Here is a 17,806-nt window from a genome sequence, read left to right as displayed (position 1 = left end):
ACGCACTTTTAAACACAGCCTCTAGTGGACATTTTAGAAACTGCAGAGTTTTGGAGTTAAAGTCTTCATCCTTCAGATCTGATGCCTAGAATATATCAGGTTTAAATAAGTTCCAGAACTGCAAAACGTTGCCAATTACATCAGCCCAAATGTTTGAAGCTCCACTTCGGTCTTTTCGTTCCAGTTTCCGTCCACCTATTACCACCCCTTTATTAAACCGTGACCCTGAATAACACAAAAATAGATGAACAAAGGCTGTCTAACTATGGATATTAAATTAATTCCAAAAGCCCAGAGTGCAGTCATCAGAAGACAACAGATCATACTAACCTGCACTCGTTGGTGCACTGAATTGCAGAGAATTGCTATGATATTCTTAGTAAGTAAGTAAGTAAAGGTTGAACATGAGCAAAGGAACAGAGGAACAGATGCCAGGCAGACAGATAGAACTCCTTATTGTCAAGACTATCTGTGTTCATTGTGTCAGACGTTATTTAAAAAACAAATCAGTAAATGTCACTGTAACATCAAATAAATTCTCAGTGCCACCAAAGAAATCATATTTGTATTCCAATATCTTTGGGTTTTGTATGTTTCATGTAACACCCAATGTACATTAATGTTTTTAGTCCTTGTTAAATCCGGTTCCCTTTCCCGTTACCCCGTACACCTGTATCACATGTTTGCAGCTCTCATTCCCTCTGTCATTTTCTTGTTTTTTACAAGTTACATAAGCTCAAGTTTTCCTGGGAAGGAGGCAAGTTTGTGCATCTCACTAACCAAAGAGGGTAGAAGCATTGTCATTTTCATCAGCGATGCTTCTGTTTCTGCACCTCCTCTCTCTAACCTGATTCAGTCAATATCTGACAGCAGAGAATGAGATGGGAAAGGAACGGTGGAAGGGGGGAGATGTAAGGAAGGACCTCCACACAAAGAAAATACTGTTACTGTCTTTTTCTCTGCCACGGAGGAATGTGAGCAGTGCCATGCCGTGGGTAGTGGCTGCTTCTTAAACGTGGGTTCAAATACGTCATTATTCTGGTGCAGAATAATGACGTATTTGACGTCTCGTTTGCAAGAACGGAGACGCGAACACACAACTTTTAATAGAAATATGGTCTTCTGCCTATATTTGAATTCTTCCAATTCCATTAGATCAAAATAGAGAGTTTTGAGGGAAATAGAGAGAGTTTTATTGTCTAAAGGCTCATTTAAGGTACTGCTGGACTTGGACGTCATAACCAACGTGGTGTCGGTGTGAGTCATTGATGATCTTATTTTTGTTTCTATTTTCTGCTTCACACTGCTTCAAGACAAGTCAAACAAATGTTTATATCTCTGAACCTCCCCAATTAACCTTTCCTTGATGTGTTCCTTGTATGGGCCCGTGGTGGGGTGGGGAGGGGATAGGTGGGGTGTACATCGTGTGGGATGAGTGGCCAGATCACTTTGAGCCCCAGCTTCCCCCAGCATGCTTTGCTGCATTGCAGTCTGTCATTTAGACATTGGTCGTTCCTTTCTTGATTTACAGCAATCAAGCACAGAGAGTTGTGTTAAAAAAAAAAAAAAAGAGCTACATAACCGACGGTCGGGGCAGTTCAGCAGAGAGCATTGATGCACTTTGAATTTAAATCTACTCTGATTGGTCGCACTGTGAGAAGAATTGCTGGCGTTTCATTTGGAAGCTTGCTAGACTGTGACAGTCTGGAACACAAATGTTATGTTCAGAGAACTTCCATAAATCTGATGTTGATTTTCACATTGAGAATATGTCAGATGTGAGCATTACATGATAAGAGGTGCATGGCGCAGCTCTACAGCTACATTATGCATTAGTTGCCATTCCTAGGGCCAGTGGTATCCAAAAGGTCTCAGTGGGAGGGCAGAGGGATGTAGCCCCATGGAACGGCCATCTGGCCTGAGGAGCTCTACCTGACTCTGGCCCCTTCACCGCGGCCACAGGCACCTGGTAAAGCTGGCAAGCCGCCCCTGGGCAGTTTGCCAAATGTGGAAAGACACCACTTTGATTTGGATGGGCCCGGCTCAGCGTGGCGGCCCTCTGGCTGGAAGGTTACCAAATGGAGCAAAGGAAGTTCAAAGGGCAGCTCAGTGGGAGCTTCATGCTTCGCTCGAAATCCAAATCACAGAAAAAAGAGATGCATCTCGCAAACCGAGGCGCCTTATGAGCAAATAAATCCACAAAATTAACTTCAGGGTCAATGACTCCAAAGTCAAGTAGTAGCTGATCTACAAAAAGTAAAGGAAGTAAACTACAGGCCAATATTCATTGGGAAATATCAAAAATCCTATACTTACAGATAAAGGTCAATGTGTCATTATTGATTATCATTAATGTTTCAACTTCAACAAATACGAAAATGACTAGAATAAAAAATGTAACAATAATAAGAATCTGTTACATCTACCCAGACCATGAGGCAAAGCGTGTCATAGTGGGTAGAGACTGAAATCACAAGACATCACAATTATACAGGAAGATCCCTGTCAGTCTTTACATGAGTCCAGATGGTGGTCCCAGGACATGATCCCATCTCCCATGTTCCCTTCTGATCTCTGCTGTCTCTACCACTACATCAACCCAACCCTAGAGGTAGTGGCTCATCCAACCATAATAACAGAAAATACATTAAAATATTTGGTATTTGACAATGATCACCTAAAAGACATAAGTCAAGGGCAGGAGGAATTATGGAAGCACCTCAACTGCTTAGGGCTCTTTTACCCAAATGTATCTGGAGCAAATAGGAAAGAGAATAAACCACAGTGCCAGATAGTGTAATGGTAAAACACATCTGGACAACAACCGAGCTCTGGAGAACAGATGAAGACACAAAATCAGTCAGTCATCAGTAGGATCAATTAATTTTTGTGTCTTTTCATAAAAAGTGGACCTATCTTCCGAGAGTTTATATTTATTTGTTTTGTTGCTATTATTGTGTTTTAAGACGTGCTGTGAAAAAATAAATATCAACAGTACAATCCATGATTGATTCAGTGATTCAAATAAGTGCTGTGTACTGACAGCTAATCAAACGCTGCCTCAGGCAGAACTGATGACTAATGTTAATTCAAATTCCGTAAATCAGCGGCCTCATTCAGAAAATTAAAAGCCTCTCTCTGCCCAAATGAACAGATTTGTGAAGTGTGTTTATTGCTGAAATGTAAAAACAATTCTTTTCCAGTGCCAGAATATTAGAGGCGGTGACCTGAATACACCGAAGTACTCCTTTCATCTGCCTCCCACTGTCGCACACCTCCACAGAACAGCACTCGGGCAAGTGGTGAGTCAAGGATGTGAAGAGCCTATCACCACTCACACAATGGTAATCACGCCTTATCTCACGAGGCTGAACCCGAGCTTTCTTTCATCCCTTTCTGCAAAGTTTGGACAGTAAAAAGTAGAGTGACGCATGGAGACGGTGCCCAATTAGGGGTGACGGCGACATTTCCATTCGGCTTGAAGTGGTCTGATGATTTCTCAGTCCTTCTCAGCTGAGGTAAGGACTGTGGTATGACAGCGGCTCCCCTCTGATCTCTGGACTAACTGAAAACTGATTAAACTTACATGTCCAACAAGACGACCTGAGATACTGATAAGTCAATGGCTGATAAAAACCCATTCAGCTGCTTTACAGATACATTTTTTTAAAGAAATGTAGCTTCTTTTTAGCTTTGTAGCTTCTCTGAGTTTAATTCTGATTAATCATTCTGATTCATTTAAATTCCTCTTTGCTGTTTATTGTTCAGTGCTAATAACCAGGTAGCCAGTCTGAATTCTCCCCGCCCACAACATTTTAGCGACATAAAGTCATTCAAGGAGACACAGAAAGATCTGCTAGGCCAGTCGAATGTTTTTGCTGTGATGGCCAGACAAGTAACGGCGACATTTTGTTAACAACAAACCAGCTTTGATAGTGCACAGATATTTTCTTCTCTGATGAAAAACAAGCCCATTAATAAAATCCGAATGGTGTGTTACCAGACTCATGTTCTGGAAAGAAATGAGTCTGGATATACCAGGCTATAATGCTATTAACGCAAATAATATTCAACACTTCCCATAGCTCTCTGTATTAAAAGCTTTGCAGCTGCAGAAATGATTGATTATGTTAAAAGATTATGTTAAATCTGGAAGATTTCTGTCCTGGTTCAGTGTAATTACTAATTACTGCTTGTAACAGCAAGCTAAGGTTAATACTACATTTGGAATATTCTGGCGGGGAAAAAAAAACTATTGATGTTTTAATAAAGTGTGAAATTAATTTTTGAGTTTTCTGCAGCACATAACAATCTGTGAAGAGACGACTACGGTGAAAGGAACTGGTTGCATGCCTGAACAAAAGTCAAACTGTATTTTTTCCAGTGAAAGGCTTTTATTGTGAAGTAGCAGGAAATGTTCGGTCTGCCTCCACAGCGATCTCTGAACCCTTCAGCTGTCGTTGGTGATGATGCTTCACGTTACATTCACGTCTGGATGTCTGTTCTGAGAGGCTGCATTAGCTTTATACAGCATCCACAGACGAACGTGTGTATACACACACTGCAATAATTTCAGGCCATGGTACCAAAAGAATTTACGCACTGAGCAGTAATTCTAGCCTTTCTTTTCTCGTCAGTTATATCACCATTTGAGATTTTAAAGCGGTGGCCTACGCACATGTACTGTCAGCGCATCTCTGAGTTGCTGATAGCATGCTCCTCTAGCTGCAGTGTCGACAGCCTTCCTTTGCTGCCGTAATTGGCTGTGATGGCTGGATTCTGGCTTGCAGAGCTGTGACACGGGGAGCTGGGCCGATCAAAGCGTCATGCCAGGTATGCATGGTAATGCACATGGTAATGACAGGGCTGAGGCAAATGTGTTTGGACGTCAGCAGATGTGGCAGGTACTGTATCTCCAGATGTCTTCATCAGTCCCCGGTGTGTTTTTCGAGGATGACGACACACACAGATGGAGCCTGCCAAACAGCAGGAAGTGACTTGTTCTTCTAGGGAAGGATTCCCAGTTCATAAAACACAGCCTACTCTTTTAGGGCGCTGCATGTGGAGGAACAAAGCTGGACCAGTGCCAAAAGGCAACAAGGCTGTAGGAAGGTTTGATTTGTTGTTCTGAACATATATAACGTCCTCATGTGTCCGCTGATTGAATGCTCGCCTCATTTCTTAAATGCCCCCCCATCGTAGAGCTGCAGCATTATTCTGATTCCTGCCCTGTAAATCTTCATTACTGTCGTATTTATGCCGTTCAGACACTTAACTAAGGGCTCATCAGTTATTTGCAGCCGTCAGACTAAAAGCAAACTGAGCATGATCATGAAGCATCAGGATCAGTCCTAATCATCGCAAGCCACAAAGTGAGAATATTTACACGTAGTTAATGGGGTTGCAACACAAATCCCACAAGTGCCCGGCAGAGGAATGCTATCGACCTCTGGCACTGAAGTGATACATTTTCGGATAAAACCACTTGATCCAAGTGTCAAATTAAAAAAAGCTGTGAACAGAGAATTTCATAATAAATGTGCTGATGTTAACCAATCACAACTGTGCACATTGCTTTTTTGAAATCTGCTATTCATGGTTGTTATAGAATTGGGAAAATTATACATTCTACCTGAGTCAGCGGAAGCAACATGGGAACATTTCATTATGTTGTTTTCTTTTATAGTATCAGTACCCTCAGACTCATCTGCATTAATATTAGATTTCTGGAACTTTCTCTTCTATTGATTAATAGATAAATATTCAATGTATTAAATTATGTCTATAAAATTGCATTGCAACATTTGCTCCATAAAGTGCTGCAGAACATTTATCAAAACAAAGACGTCCCAGTTGCTTGAATTTCTGTTCAGCATGTACGGTATTTATAGCTACGGGGAAAAAACTGTAAATAAGTTGGAGGATTCATGGAGTCAGTTCTTCTTTCAGGTTCCTCTGACAGCATTAGCTCACAGAGCTCAAGATTTAAAGCAAGTAAAACAGACTGTCGGCTGATTTAGGACCGATCTGCCGGCGTGCAGCCGCTCTGATTCTAGCTGTGAGACCGTCAGCCTCTCTGCTGTACATCCATCAACACGCATAATTACAGGATCAGCCTTAAGTGTCTCCTTCGGATCGTAGTGTGTCCTCTCACTTTCACGTTACCAATTAAAATTCATTGCGTTGATCTGCATCACTAATGCAGCATTATGCTCCTCCACTAAACAGAGGTGTTAACTCGGCTATTAGTCACACACTGGAATAGGATTTTTTAAATGCCACGTGTTGATGAATTTACAGTCATGTTTCGCTGATCTTAATTATAGGTAACCACAAACACTTTTTAGCAGACAGCTCTGTTTCTATAATATTCATATATGTATTTTTTTTTTTGTCTCTGGCTGGTTACAGTTACAATTTGCTCAGTGGCTCTGGAGCTGCCGCCCCCCCCCCCCAAACGCCAGCCTTTAAGAGCCGTGGCAGCTTACAAATAAGAGAAACACAGTGAGAACTCCACCGCTAGCGAGACGAGGGAAACAAGGAGGAAAAAAAAATACATTTCAGCATATGCATCAAGTCAATACCACTGTTTGTATTAGACTTTGAGAAGCGGCAGCATTTCGTCGCTGGTAGCAGGAAAACGCATTGATCATGGTGAATTGCGGTGAGACACAGACTCATTAAAAGATTTGTGAATTGTGATGTTGGATTATCTTGGTGTGCAGAGCCAGGCAGTGTGAGGGCTTTTGTGAAAGGCAGAAGGGGAAAAAAAAAAGGAAACGGCTCAGCTGCTGCTACTTCTGAACATGAAGTGTTCTGTATGCACCGTGTCAGTTTTAAGAGCATGGGCATTACAAGGTCTCTCCTTCAGTCTTATATGGTTACATAGTGGGACCGAGCAGAAACGAAAAGGCATGGCCGCTTATCAAAAACAACAAGCAGCACCGCTGAAAGAAAAAAAAAAAGTGTTCTTATTACTCAAGGTCTTCCTAAGCTATCTCCACCGCTCTGCGACTCCATGTTACATCAAACTTACTCAATTAACCTGACTGGCCATCTCATCCGCTTCTCTCAGTCAATGCGCTCGGCTCTTGAAAAACACCTCTCTCATCTTCACTTTCTCGTGGTTTACAGATTGCCAGGGATTCAATTTGTGCCACCGAAATGTCCCTCACAATTCTGAACCTGATCAGCAGCTGAGGTACTATGTCTCCTGAAAAAAGGCCTCTGGCTGTCTCGCGGTGGCTTTGAGAATCACCCTTGTCGATCTGAATTGCCACATCGGGGAAGAGGTTTCAAAGGAAGCAGATAATATATAAAAATAGGACTGGCAAATGAATCCTTGTGACTCAGACTGAAAATCTGCAGTCGGAGGGTATCAGCGGTATATCCGCGAACTGCATCCTACAAATCTAAGTTTCCCCGTATACCTAACTTCCATTTAACACACTCTCTGTGCTGTGCAAATTACATTTGGTCCCATAACGTTTGCGGATGTCCAGGCAAAATCTGATTTGCGAGTGCGCTCCACCTTGCGGTTCAGCCTTTAAGCCGCGCTTCAGTACTCTCTTAATCGCGTGCAGGGCTCCTCTCCCCCGCACACCCATCGCCTCCATCACCATCATTCACTTCAAAGTGTCAGTCACATCATAGGGCTGTGGAGCAGCTGCAGCAATGTCACCAGGCGTAGCAGAAAATCCAGACAACAGCGCGGCCGTATGAAGTACACAGCGCTGTTGCTGGCTTCATATGCATCAAGTCCAGGCTAAAGCTCGTAGGTGCTGCTTTAAAGGGTTGGTTCCACTGGGAAACCAAAGATGTGCACAGATCTTATGAACTCTCAAATGATATATTTTTATATAGTTCTGTACAGTACAACAGAAATATGAAGTGGTAACAGTACGACATTTTGTGAAAGTTGCATGTTTTCCCATCAAGTGTTGGATGAAAGCATCAATAAAATCTCAAACAGATAGCAGTAGCCTCTTACTTGGGCTTTCTTATGTCACCAAAATTAAAAGTAGCTTCATTGCCATTTCCATCTCACTGCACACTCACTTCCACAACCTTTGGACCAATCACCACTGGCTTTGATCAGCCATCTCTCCAGTACTTAAAATTCCGCCGCGGGGTAAAGAGAGCTCTTTCATACAGAGGAGGGTTACCCTCTCAGGACAAATTTGCTGTCAGATGTCATCTGGTTAAAGTGAAGCTAGTTGCAAGGTAGTGAAAGATTATGTGAGCGCATTACAAATATTAGCTAAACTAATGAGTCACATGCTCTGTTGAGTGTGTGGCTTAGCAGCTAACTTAACTACGGTCACAATTAGCACTCAGTAGCTTTCATCGCCTTGTGTGATGCCCTGTGTGTTTATACAGCTGGGTACTGTATATGCTGAAAGGCCCATATAATCTAATCAGCATGTCTTTGCAGCACCGACAGAGTGTGTAACACGTATCTTGGAATTCTATTGTGCAATGGTCTTGTATTCGTATAGTATTTTTTTTTTTTGGTACAAAAAGCGCATCACAGTCATAATCTTCCTACTCGCTCACACAAGCACACACACATTCACACCATGGCAAGCACTGGGAGCGGCTTATATCACGGTTAAGTTTGTAACCAGCGATTCTTTTTTCTTTTTTTTTCATTTGATGAGTCAGAGGGATCTGTCTACTACCCCCCTGGTTGTTGGACAACCCCCTCTATCTACTGAGCCACAGCCACCTCAGTGTCATTCGTTTTTCTTATATGCAAGGACTGCAAATGATATTTACTGCTCAGATGTTAACACTGAATTATGTTCCATTCGCTTTCTTTGTAAACCGTCAACCTTCCTTTGAATGCTGAGTTTCTTTTCTAGCTGGAGCAATAAACATATCTCTGAAGTTTGGTCCACACCCATGGTCCATTTCTCTCCTCCATACTCATTGTTGCCGTTGTCTACTTTATTGTTCTAGTCCAGCAGATGTAGCAAACAGCCGGCAGACGTAAAACACATCCGGTAAGGTTACCACATATGTCGGATTTAAGACACTGATATGCTTACACAGAGAGATTTGTTGATTAGTTTAATCAGAGTTGTGTTGATTTTTTTGGAAAGTTCTTTGTGACAGTCGTGCACTGCACCATTAATGTTATTTGATATGTTTGTTTTTAATTTTATTTTAATGAATTTCCATGTCTATTCCATTTAGACAATAATCAGCCATTAAAAACATTACTGTTGTCGCTTAAAATGATTCAGCCTCTCAATAATTACACTGTATATTCTGAAGTAAGTAAATAAACCATACAACACCAGCCTCCTGTATGACACCAGCACTGATCCATGCTGTGTGAGTTTTCTTTGCTTACTGGAAATTCAAGGGGCCCTACGAATTGAGCGGACTGTGGGAAAAACACAGGTTGAAATGAAAACTGAAGAGTGGTAGGGGCAGTGGACTCTCCAGGAGCACCTGAGGGCACTTACTTATATAAAGTGAGCATCCCTGAGGCCTCTCAGGCTTTCAGGCTGAGAGTGTCCTGACATATTACCCACATTTTGTTATTATTATGATTATTTGTGAAGGACCCGCCTCATAGGAAGATTCGGACTACTCAGAGACAGTAAAGGAAATAATTACTTATTTCTAACAGATCCACTTGAGATTTTTGCTTGTAGGAAAAGACAGAGGGACCGGGAACTTTGTTTATGGGTGCATGCAGCCTGATGGCAAGTAAATACTGCTCGGCAGAGCGTGAGAGGGTCCGCCTTCCAATCACTCCCAGGAATGTACCCGAAGGATCACTTAGCCCACACAGTGGATTCGGTTAGGTCTGTTGTTACAATGTGTCTTTTCAGCTTTTTTTCTCTCCGCTCAGCGGGATGTGCTAAGTAACACGTCTGAAAGCACACGGATTAGACTCCGCTCGCATTAAATTTGGATGTTCACAATCAGATTTGGAAGCGCACATTGTAATTGCAGCGTTCCACATGAGGAGTGTGGCTAAGTCACAAGGTGTATGTGGGTGACATGGACTTAAGAAACGGGTTGCATTCAACATACTGATGGTTTATTTCACCGAATTGCATTATAAACCCACAAACACACACACATATTTAAAAAAAACAAAAGAGTTTCTGCAGCTAAAGAGAAGGTGCTGCTCCAGAAATGGCCTTTTCAGGGTGTGGATAAAAGGACATCGCTAAAACATTGGGCTGGTGAACAGAAAATACACTAACTTTGGACTTGTGAAGTGTTAGTTCAGGCCTGATGGATTTGACTTTAGAGTACGGACAGATGGTCTTTCTGGAATCAGAACTGCAACATACTTGATGACACTTCTAAAATGCATTCTGGGATACCGGACTGTCCTAAATCCACACAAGTTACCTCTAGATGCATCCTTGAAAAAACGGCCATGGCAATAACGTATGCATGTATTTGGACCATACTCGGTTAGATGGTACTTTGTACTGGAACAGTACTTGGACAGTGAATAATCATGTTTCACCAGAACACAGCTACAGACAATAACACGTATTGATGGACACACTGAGTTACAGAGGGGCTTACACGACATTCTATGAAAGGGAGATCAGCTAAAATGAAATTTCAACCTTATTGTGTTGATGCATTCACGATTTATTTATTTATTTGCCTTTGGAACACAGTAGTTTCTAAGAACGCGGTCACTCTGCCTTGTAATCACAGACCATTTAAGGCAGATCATGGAGCAGCTCATCAAAAGTGAAGCCAAAGCAAGTAGAGCTCCCCCTGGTGTCTGGCTGCAATATAGGTCATAACCTCCACATCCTCCATGTTAGTGGATGGGACTTAAGCTGAACTAAAACACTGAGAGTGCACTCACCCTAGGGCCTGTTGTCCCCTGCTGGCCCACACTCAAATTACACCGAACCAAGTAAGGTGCAGTTTAATACATCATGTTAACGTTTCGCGCGGGACACACTTGCGTGATGATGCATGACTAATTGTTCCGTGTGCGCTCACACTCGCCATATAATACAGACATTAGGGGTAAAGCAGTGAGTGCGCCCTGAGATACATATTAAATGTTTTTTTCAAGAATAGTTTCTGTCATTTTTAATATATAACAATGATGCAAAGTCAGTCGTCTATTTTTCTGATAAGTTTTGTTTTAGTTCGTTATTAGACACTATAGAAACAATATGTGACATCATGATGACTTCGAGTTGCCATGCAGCAGCTCAGTAAAAAAATAAATAAATGCAGCGTGTAATTAAACTTTTTTTATAACAGGTAGAGCAGAGTAGAGTATTTATCAGAGGAAAACGAAGCGATTCTGGTGGTAGTGTGGGCGGGTCATCGATAACCCATCGCCCCACTTTTGGACAGTACTGCGCAGACTCTGACTATAATATCCCCGGGAAAGTAGTGTCAGTTTGGACAACGCAATTGGAAGTAGGGACACGTTTCCATATTTCTATACAGTCTATGTATAGATAATTCCCTCTGATCCATGGAGCCTGGGGTTGGTTATTTTGGCTTCACAGTCTTCTTCAGTTAACATAGCTTCCGATGTTTGTGCCATCACTACAGTTATTCTCCTAAGCATGCCAGACTGAAAAATAGTTTAATTTTAAGACGACCTTCAGTTGTACAAAACACAAGATAAAACTGAACAGCAAATTACCAATGGTAACAAAAACATTTTTCATTCTGCAGGTCTGCGCAGTTCAGCATATGTCTGCTCTAAATGGTGTTTGATTTCTGCCATCCCAGATGAGCAGGCTGCAGACCTGTTCAATCTACAGCTCCTCCGTGTGACCATTGTCTGAAAACGAGCAAATGATGAGGGTCTGATGGCGGAGAGGGAGATTACCCGCAGAGATGTGACTTGGGTAAAACAAATCTGGGTTTGGCAGTAAAGTTGCTGTTTCCATGGCGATGAGAACGCATACACAACCATAAATAGCTTCAACACCTCAACAGATAGCGTGAGACTGTCAGCTGAGACTGCATGCGAGCGAGTTTCTCACAACTCCTCGAAACGCATCATGTGATCGACTCCTCGTTAAATTAAAATCTCAGAATGTATTAAATGTGTTTGTGCAAGTAGAAGCTACACACTGTGTTGTTTCGTTCTCTCTTCCACTTGGGCGTGTTCCAGCCGATCCACCAGCTGAAGAGTTAACTTCTCACACCGACAGACAATATGTCAGCTCGAATCCATCTGAGTGGCAGGCCAAAGCACTTAATGCGTGACATTTCATAATGTAAATAATTCTGTCCCAGTGCATGTCTTACATCCATCTGAGCAATATGCCACAGGCCCCACGGTGAGACTGCTCTTTACCTGGAAGCTTTTTTCCTCTGAATTTCTATTCCGCTCTGCCAGTGACCAAGTGTTCAGCAGGCATTTGTTTGATCGGCTACATTTCTCTTTCTTTTTCCGTTACTTGCAGATCAAGGTTGGCCGGCTGTAAAATTTGACATGAAAAGGTAATGGAGCAGTACCCAAAAAACATCCAGTAGTTAGCATAACAACGCTTGCTATTCTGACTTATTTTAAGCACTTTAATTTAAGAAGCAAAGACCAAATTATACAATACCTAAAGCTAATATGCTCAAGCTAGCACTTCAACACCGTGAAGGATTGTATTACCCATTAATGTATGGTTTTGATCAGAAATTTCTGTAGCCCAAAGTATTTCAGTATTTTGTAACTGAGTATAAGGCTGGGTATATATATTTTTTTTGCACCAGGCTGTAAACATGTTTAATAATGCTGTAAAGTTGGTCTTTTTAACATGGGCATCTATGGGGATTTGCTCCTTTTTGCAGTCAGCCTCAAGCGGCCACTCGATGAACTGCAGTTTTTTGCACTTCCACGTGGGCTTCGTTGCTCAGACCTCGAGGTTGACGCTTAACACGTTTAAGGATGTTGGTCCAGAAAATGAAGCTGAAACAATGGCAGCTGGATTTGTTGGGTTTTCTTGAATATGTTCCATCCAAAGTAGCTTCTTCAGGTCTAAGTGACAGGTGGACAGTTTGGATTTCAACAGGATCATCTGAGGTGGCGCACGTGTTCTTTTCAAGTGGACATTAAGACCTGAATGTGATTGTCACTTGCTCTTTTATTTGTCAGTACTGTGTATGTAAAAACCATTCTACGTTGAACATCATGAACTTATGGCAAACGTTTGTTTATTCATTGTGCCGCTTGATCTTTATTTATTCCACTGACGAGTCTTGAGTTTGTGGACATATGTTAGGTGCATCATCGTGCATACATATGCGTGATTTTTTTTTTTTTTTTACAATGAGGGAAATTTGAGACTTAAAAGCTGCTGAAATATGACTCGCTGGGTAGATTGATGGATTGGAGGCAAGGACACGGGCTTTAGATCTTTGTTTACCATGGCACCGACGCAGGCCTGTCCACCTACACAACACCATGCAGCGAGTTAACAGCTGAGTGAGAAAGTATGAAACTTAGGGAGAGTCAAAAAGGAATGGGTGGATACACACATACAAAGAAAATCCAACCAAAATAATTGAATAAGTCATTTTTAGAGAAGGTGAATGACTAATGTCATGACTCTGTTGTGCCATGCTGCCATTTAGCCATCCTTGACTGAAATCAGAGCAGCTCTTTATGCTGCACCCTGGGTGTATTTTTACACGTAATGTGTGTGTTTTTCTGTATTTCCCATGTGAGGCCTCTTTGACTCCTGTAGCCAGTGAGTCATAATCATAACCCCCAATCCAATCTGACATACAGGCTTCCAGTAATGCGGGACGGTTGAGAGACAAGCTTTGTAAATGCCTTACAGGTTAAATTTGAAGAGCACTGCAGCCTGTTATCTGTATCCCTTTCACTTCAGCTCCGCGGCACGTTGTTGACTCATCCGTTTATTTATACAGAGGCTCAGATCGTAAAGACCAAGCTCGTTTGTTCCTCCTTATAGTAACAACTCTACATATTTAATGCCAGATTGTCTATTCTCACGCACTCTGACTTACTTGCTTGCGTCAACTGAAAGAATAGGGGCAAATTGTTTCATAGCTGCACAAGTCATCATCAAACATGACTGCTAAATACTAATGGCTGTAGTTTTAGGGTGAACACAAACAAGCTAAAGCAGAGCAGCTTGTAACCGTGTATGACATCTCCAGGATTTTCTCCTCATCCCTGCAGTAGGGTGACTTTTTGTCATGGGCTACAGGAGACTATCCACAGAAAAACTGAGACACGGGAGAAAATGTGTGTTTGACTGTAATTGGTTTTGTTGCAGACAGGACTAAGTGGTGTGGGTAGAACAGTTATGGAGGAGTCAGGCTTCGACATGCAGAAAGCCAAGTTTGCAGAATCACTTTCTTTGAGTCAAAGGAAATAGATTCTGAATACGTGTTAATTATGTTTTGACTGTGGAGAAGAAGAACAAGAACCTGAGATGTCAGTCCTCACAACAGATGAATATACTTGAACTGCATTCCAGTGAATTATATTTTCTTTTGGTAAAGCTTCCCAAAGTCTCTCTTAAAATGTTAATTAGCTATGAAGAAGGCGGCTCGTCTGATCTTGGGACATGATCTTAAGTGCATGGGTACTGACTAAGGCTCGAATTCACGATGTCTCCTCCGACATCAAGGAAGCAAAGATCTTGCACAACAGCTGGCGAGTGAAACGTGTTGCCTGATCATCTGCACATTAAAGCTCAGAGGAACTCAAGCAGAGATTTCATAACAATTCAAACCCTCATGCCCATCTCAGGATGCTTTCACACTTCGGCTGTCGTTCCTAAGCGGCCGAGTGCTTCCACCTCAATTCGGCAACGTAGTCATACAAGTCGCCTGACCGCTGGAGTTGAATTTATCTTATTTAAATGTGATTGGTTGTTGGACTATTCAAATGTATGCAAAACTATTTATTTTCTCTGTATCAGTAGAAACAATAATGAAATCCAGATGGCATGTAAAGACTCATAGTCTAGCTTCACCAACCTTGTCCTCGAGAGTAAGTCTTCTCCTTCATAGGTGTCTGGCAGCAGCATATACATTACTTTTTTTTTTTTTTTTACACTAGATGTAGAACATATTATTCATACACAAAACACCGGCACATCAACCACAGAAGAGCAATTAAAGCCAGCAGCCACACCGACTGCTGACGCTCCACTTTTTGTTTTGTTTGTTTTTCTGAAATCCCAAATTCTTGCAAACCCGAGGTTTCTTGAACCCAAAGTTAAATGCAACACTGCAAAATGTTGTATCATATTACAACCTGAATTAGAACTAAATGTATGTGTGTTTATTTTCCTTTTGAATAAACAGGAACACCTAAACAAAGTATTCGCCAATTTTTCCATTGGTAACTCTTTTTGACATTTTCTTAAACTGTTGCATGGGCGAAATAGGACTGAAATAGGACTGCACTGAGATGACACATATATTTGTGGAATTTTCAATCTGCGGTTGAATTAATAATAAAAATAACCACCAAAATCTCTTGAATACTTTGCCCATCTAGCCTTCCTTGTTATTTATCACATAAACAAACCTTTGTTGTACAAAAAAAACAAAAAACAAAAACAAACTGCTTTTCAGGATTGAAGAATCTCTGTCGTCTTCTTTTTGAACAGTCTCCATCTAAGTCATACACAGAAACTGTAACTGATCCCCATCGTGCTTCACGAACAACTGACCATGCCGACAAAAGCCCTGCCTGCTCACTCCTCACAATACACCCAAGAGTTTAAAGGCCAACAATCAAAAGCAGCTTCAAACTTTGCAGCTCTGGAAACTTGCCAGAGGAAGGAGTAAGATTGAAACTGTTTCACCTCTCCCACAACCTGAAGCGGTGCTTGAAAATCCTGCCCTCTGGTCAGAGATGCTCTGTGCTCAACATGAACAGCTTTATCCTGCCATCAGTGGAGCTGCTCAGACAGCAGCAGCAGCTCCTCAGATAAAGCAACCAGTTCCCATCCCTCTCTGTAGCCTCACACTGGTCACACTCTGTCCGCAACTTCACAAATGAAAAAAAAACAAAAAACTTTGGAGCAAAAGCGTTTTCATTTAAAGCCCTCGTTTTAATTTGATTTGTGAGAACATTATTGTGGCTGGTTGAAATAATAGAATAATTACTAATAACTAATAACTAATTAAATTTATATAAAGGAAGCGAGACACGGATGTCAGGGAGCAGGTTCATCGCATGCTGGATGTGACTACTTAATTAAAGTGTGAGCATGTGCTTCTCGCTGCTCTATATATCTACCCATCTATGGCACATACACCCACACACACACACTCTCATCTTAAACGGCGTTTCAGAGATGTGGTTCTCCTGAGGACGGCGTGCGCCCACCTGACGGCCAGCAGGAGCGCACATTTTCCTTCACAGGGTTTACGCACACGGCTGCGGTTGCAGGTGCACAACATAAATGATCACTTACGCTGCTGTTCTGCCCGGACCAGTGCACCATAGCCTGGTTGTGAGAGGAGTCCCCGGTCAAGGCGAATGTTGAACTGTTAAGTTTTAGCTCCTCCTGCCTCGGACCAGCGGCTCTCCGCTCCTCTCCGCTCCAGCGCAATTCAGAGCGAGTCACTCTGCGAGCAGCCGCCGAGCTGCTGCCACCCTCTCCCGGGTCTTGATTCTGGGCTGAGCCGATGATTCCGACTTTCTCGCCGCCGCTGTCCCTCCTGGCGCGCTTCTTGTAGTCTGCGGTAGAAGCCAAACCATCGCCGCTCTTGACATTAGAAACTTTAATCTCTGTAAAGTCGTCCTCGCCGATTTGTTCTTTTGCGCGCAGGTTCTCCACATTCCGCTCCAGCCTCGGCTCCGTGTACTCCGCCACATCTCGAGCGCACTCAGCGGACCCAGCTGCGCAACGGAGCCGCCGACTTTCGGCACTTGCAGCCCGGGGTCCACCTGCCCCGTCTTCGCTCCTCAAAACTTCTCCCTTTAACCTCGTTTCGGGCTCACCGGAATCAAATTTCAGCAGTAATTCCTGCGCACGCCACTTATTTCCCGACTGACATGACCTGCAGGTTATTTCGGCGTTGTCGGAATGAAAGAAACAGAGCATCATAAAAATCAAAAAACAGAGCGCACTGTGCCACTTTGGGCAGAGCATGACCTCCCTCTCCATTGCTGGCGGCAGAGACGGACACTGAGGATGCTGATGAGTCCTTTCCCGCACTCCTCTCTCTGCCTCTTCGGGGTGTAAACTGACGCTCGGCTGTGGGAGAGGAACTGCTGCAAGTTGTGGCGTTGCCCAAATGCAGTGTTGTAAAAAGTGTGGCTGAGACCTAAATGGTCCAAGTTGAAGGATTTGATCAAATGGAGCCCAGCACGCTTGGGGGAGGAGCTGAGCATCCAGACTGAGAGATGGAGGATACTGTTTCGACAGTCTTTCTCCATATTTGCTATTTTCCACCATATGTTCGGTCCTAATTAAGGCACACTGTCATATAGCCATTGTTTCTGCTGCTCCTTTATTTCTCTCCACTGCCACAATATCACAGACGCTCTTTTCTGGTAGTTTATTTCTCTCCTGTTGCAGATTTCCTCCTTCTGGGGAAGTAAACCTCTTAATTTAGCAAATGAAACCGAATCAGTGTGATGAACCTGTTTAGATGCTCCTCTGTTGGGTCTCAACAGGGGCTTCTGGTAATTGGAACATATTAATATTTTTCCAATTAAACACAGTGTCAGGGAGTCCAGGACTTGCTAGACAGCAATAAAGTATTTAACAGACCACACAGGAGCAGGGGTTTTTACACACCTCCGTCTGAAAGCATGCTGCGACTGATCTGGCCACCTGTGAGCAGCAGC

General features: G+C 42.7%; 1 protein-coding gene across 4 annotated transcripts in view; it reads right to left on the bottom strand.

The window, feature by feature from the left end:
• Window positions 1-17,272, bottom strand: part of LOC125004125 (VPS10 domain-containing receptor SorCS1) — a 145,538-nt gene extending 128,266 nt beyond the window's left edge. For all 4 annotated transcript variants that reach the window (XR_007112310.1, XR_007112311.1, XM_047578514.1 and 1 more), the window contains exon 1: window positions 16,425-17,272. Coding sequence is in view for 2 of the 4 variants with exons in the window: in XM_047578514.1 (XP_047434470.1) it covers window positions 16,425-17,120 (696 nt within the window). In the remaining 2 variants the exon portion in view is untranslated. The remainder of the gene's footprint in view (window positions 1-16,424) is intronic.
• Between the last annotated feature and the right edge of the window lie 534 nt (window positions 17,273-17,806).

The sequence above is a fragment of the Mugil cephalus genome, chromosome 2, assembly GCF_022458985.1.
Source record: "Mugil cephalus isolate CIBA_MC_2020 chromosome 2, CIBA_Mcephalus_1.1, whole genome shotgun sequence".
In the NCBI taxonomy this organism is placed as follows: domain Eukaryota; kingdom Metazoa; phylum Chordata; class Actinopteri; order Mugiliformes; family Mugilidae; genus Mugil; species Mugil cephalus.
Note: the sequence above shows the minus strand (reverse complement) of the source record. Positions and strands in the feature narration are given on the sequence as shown.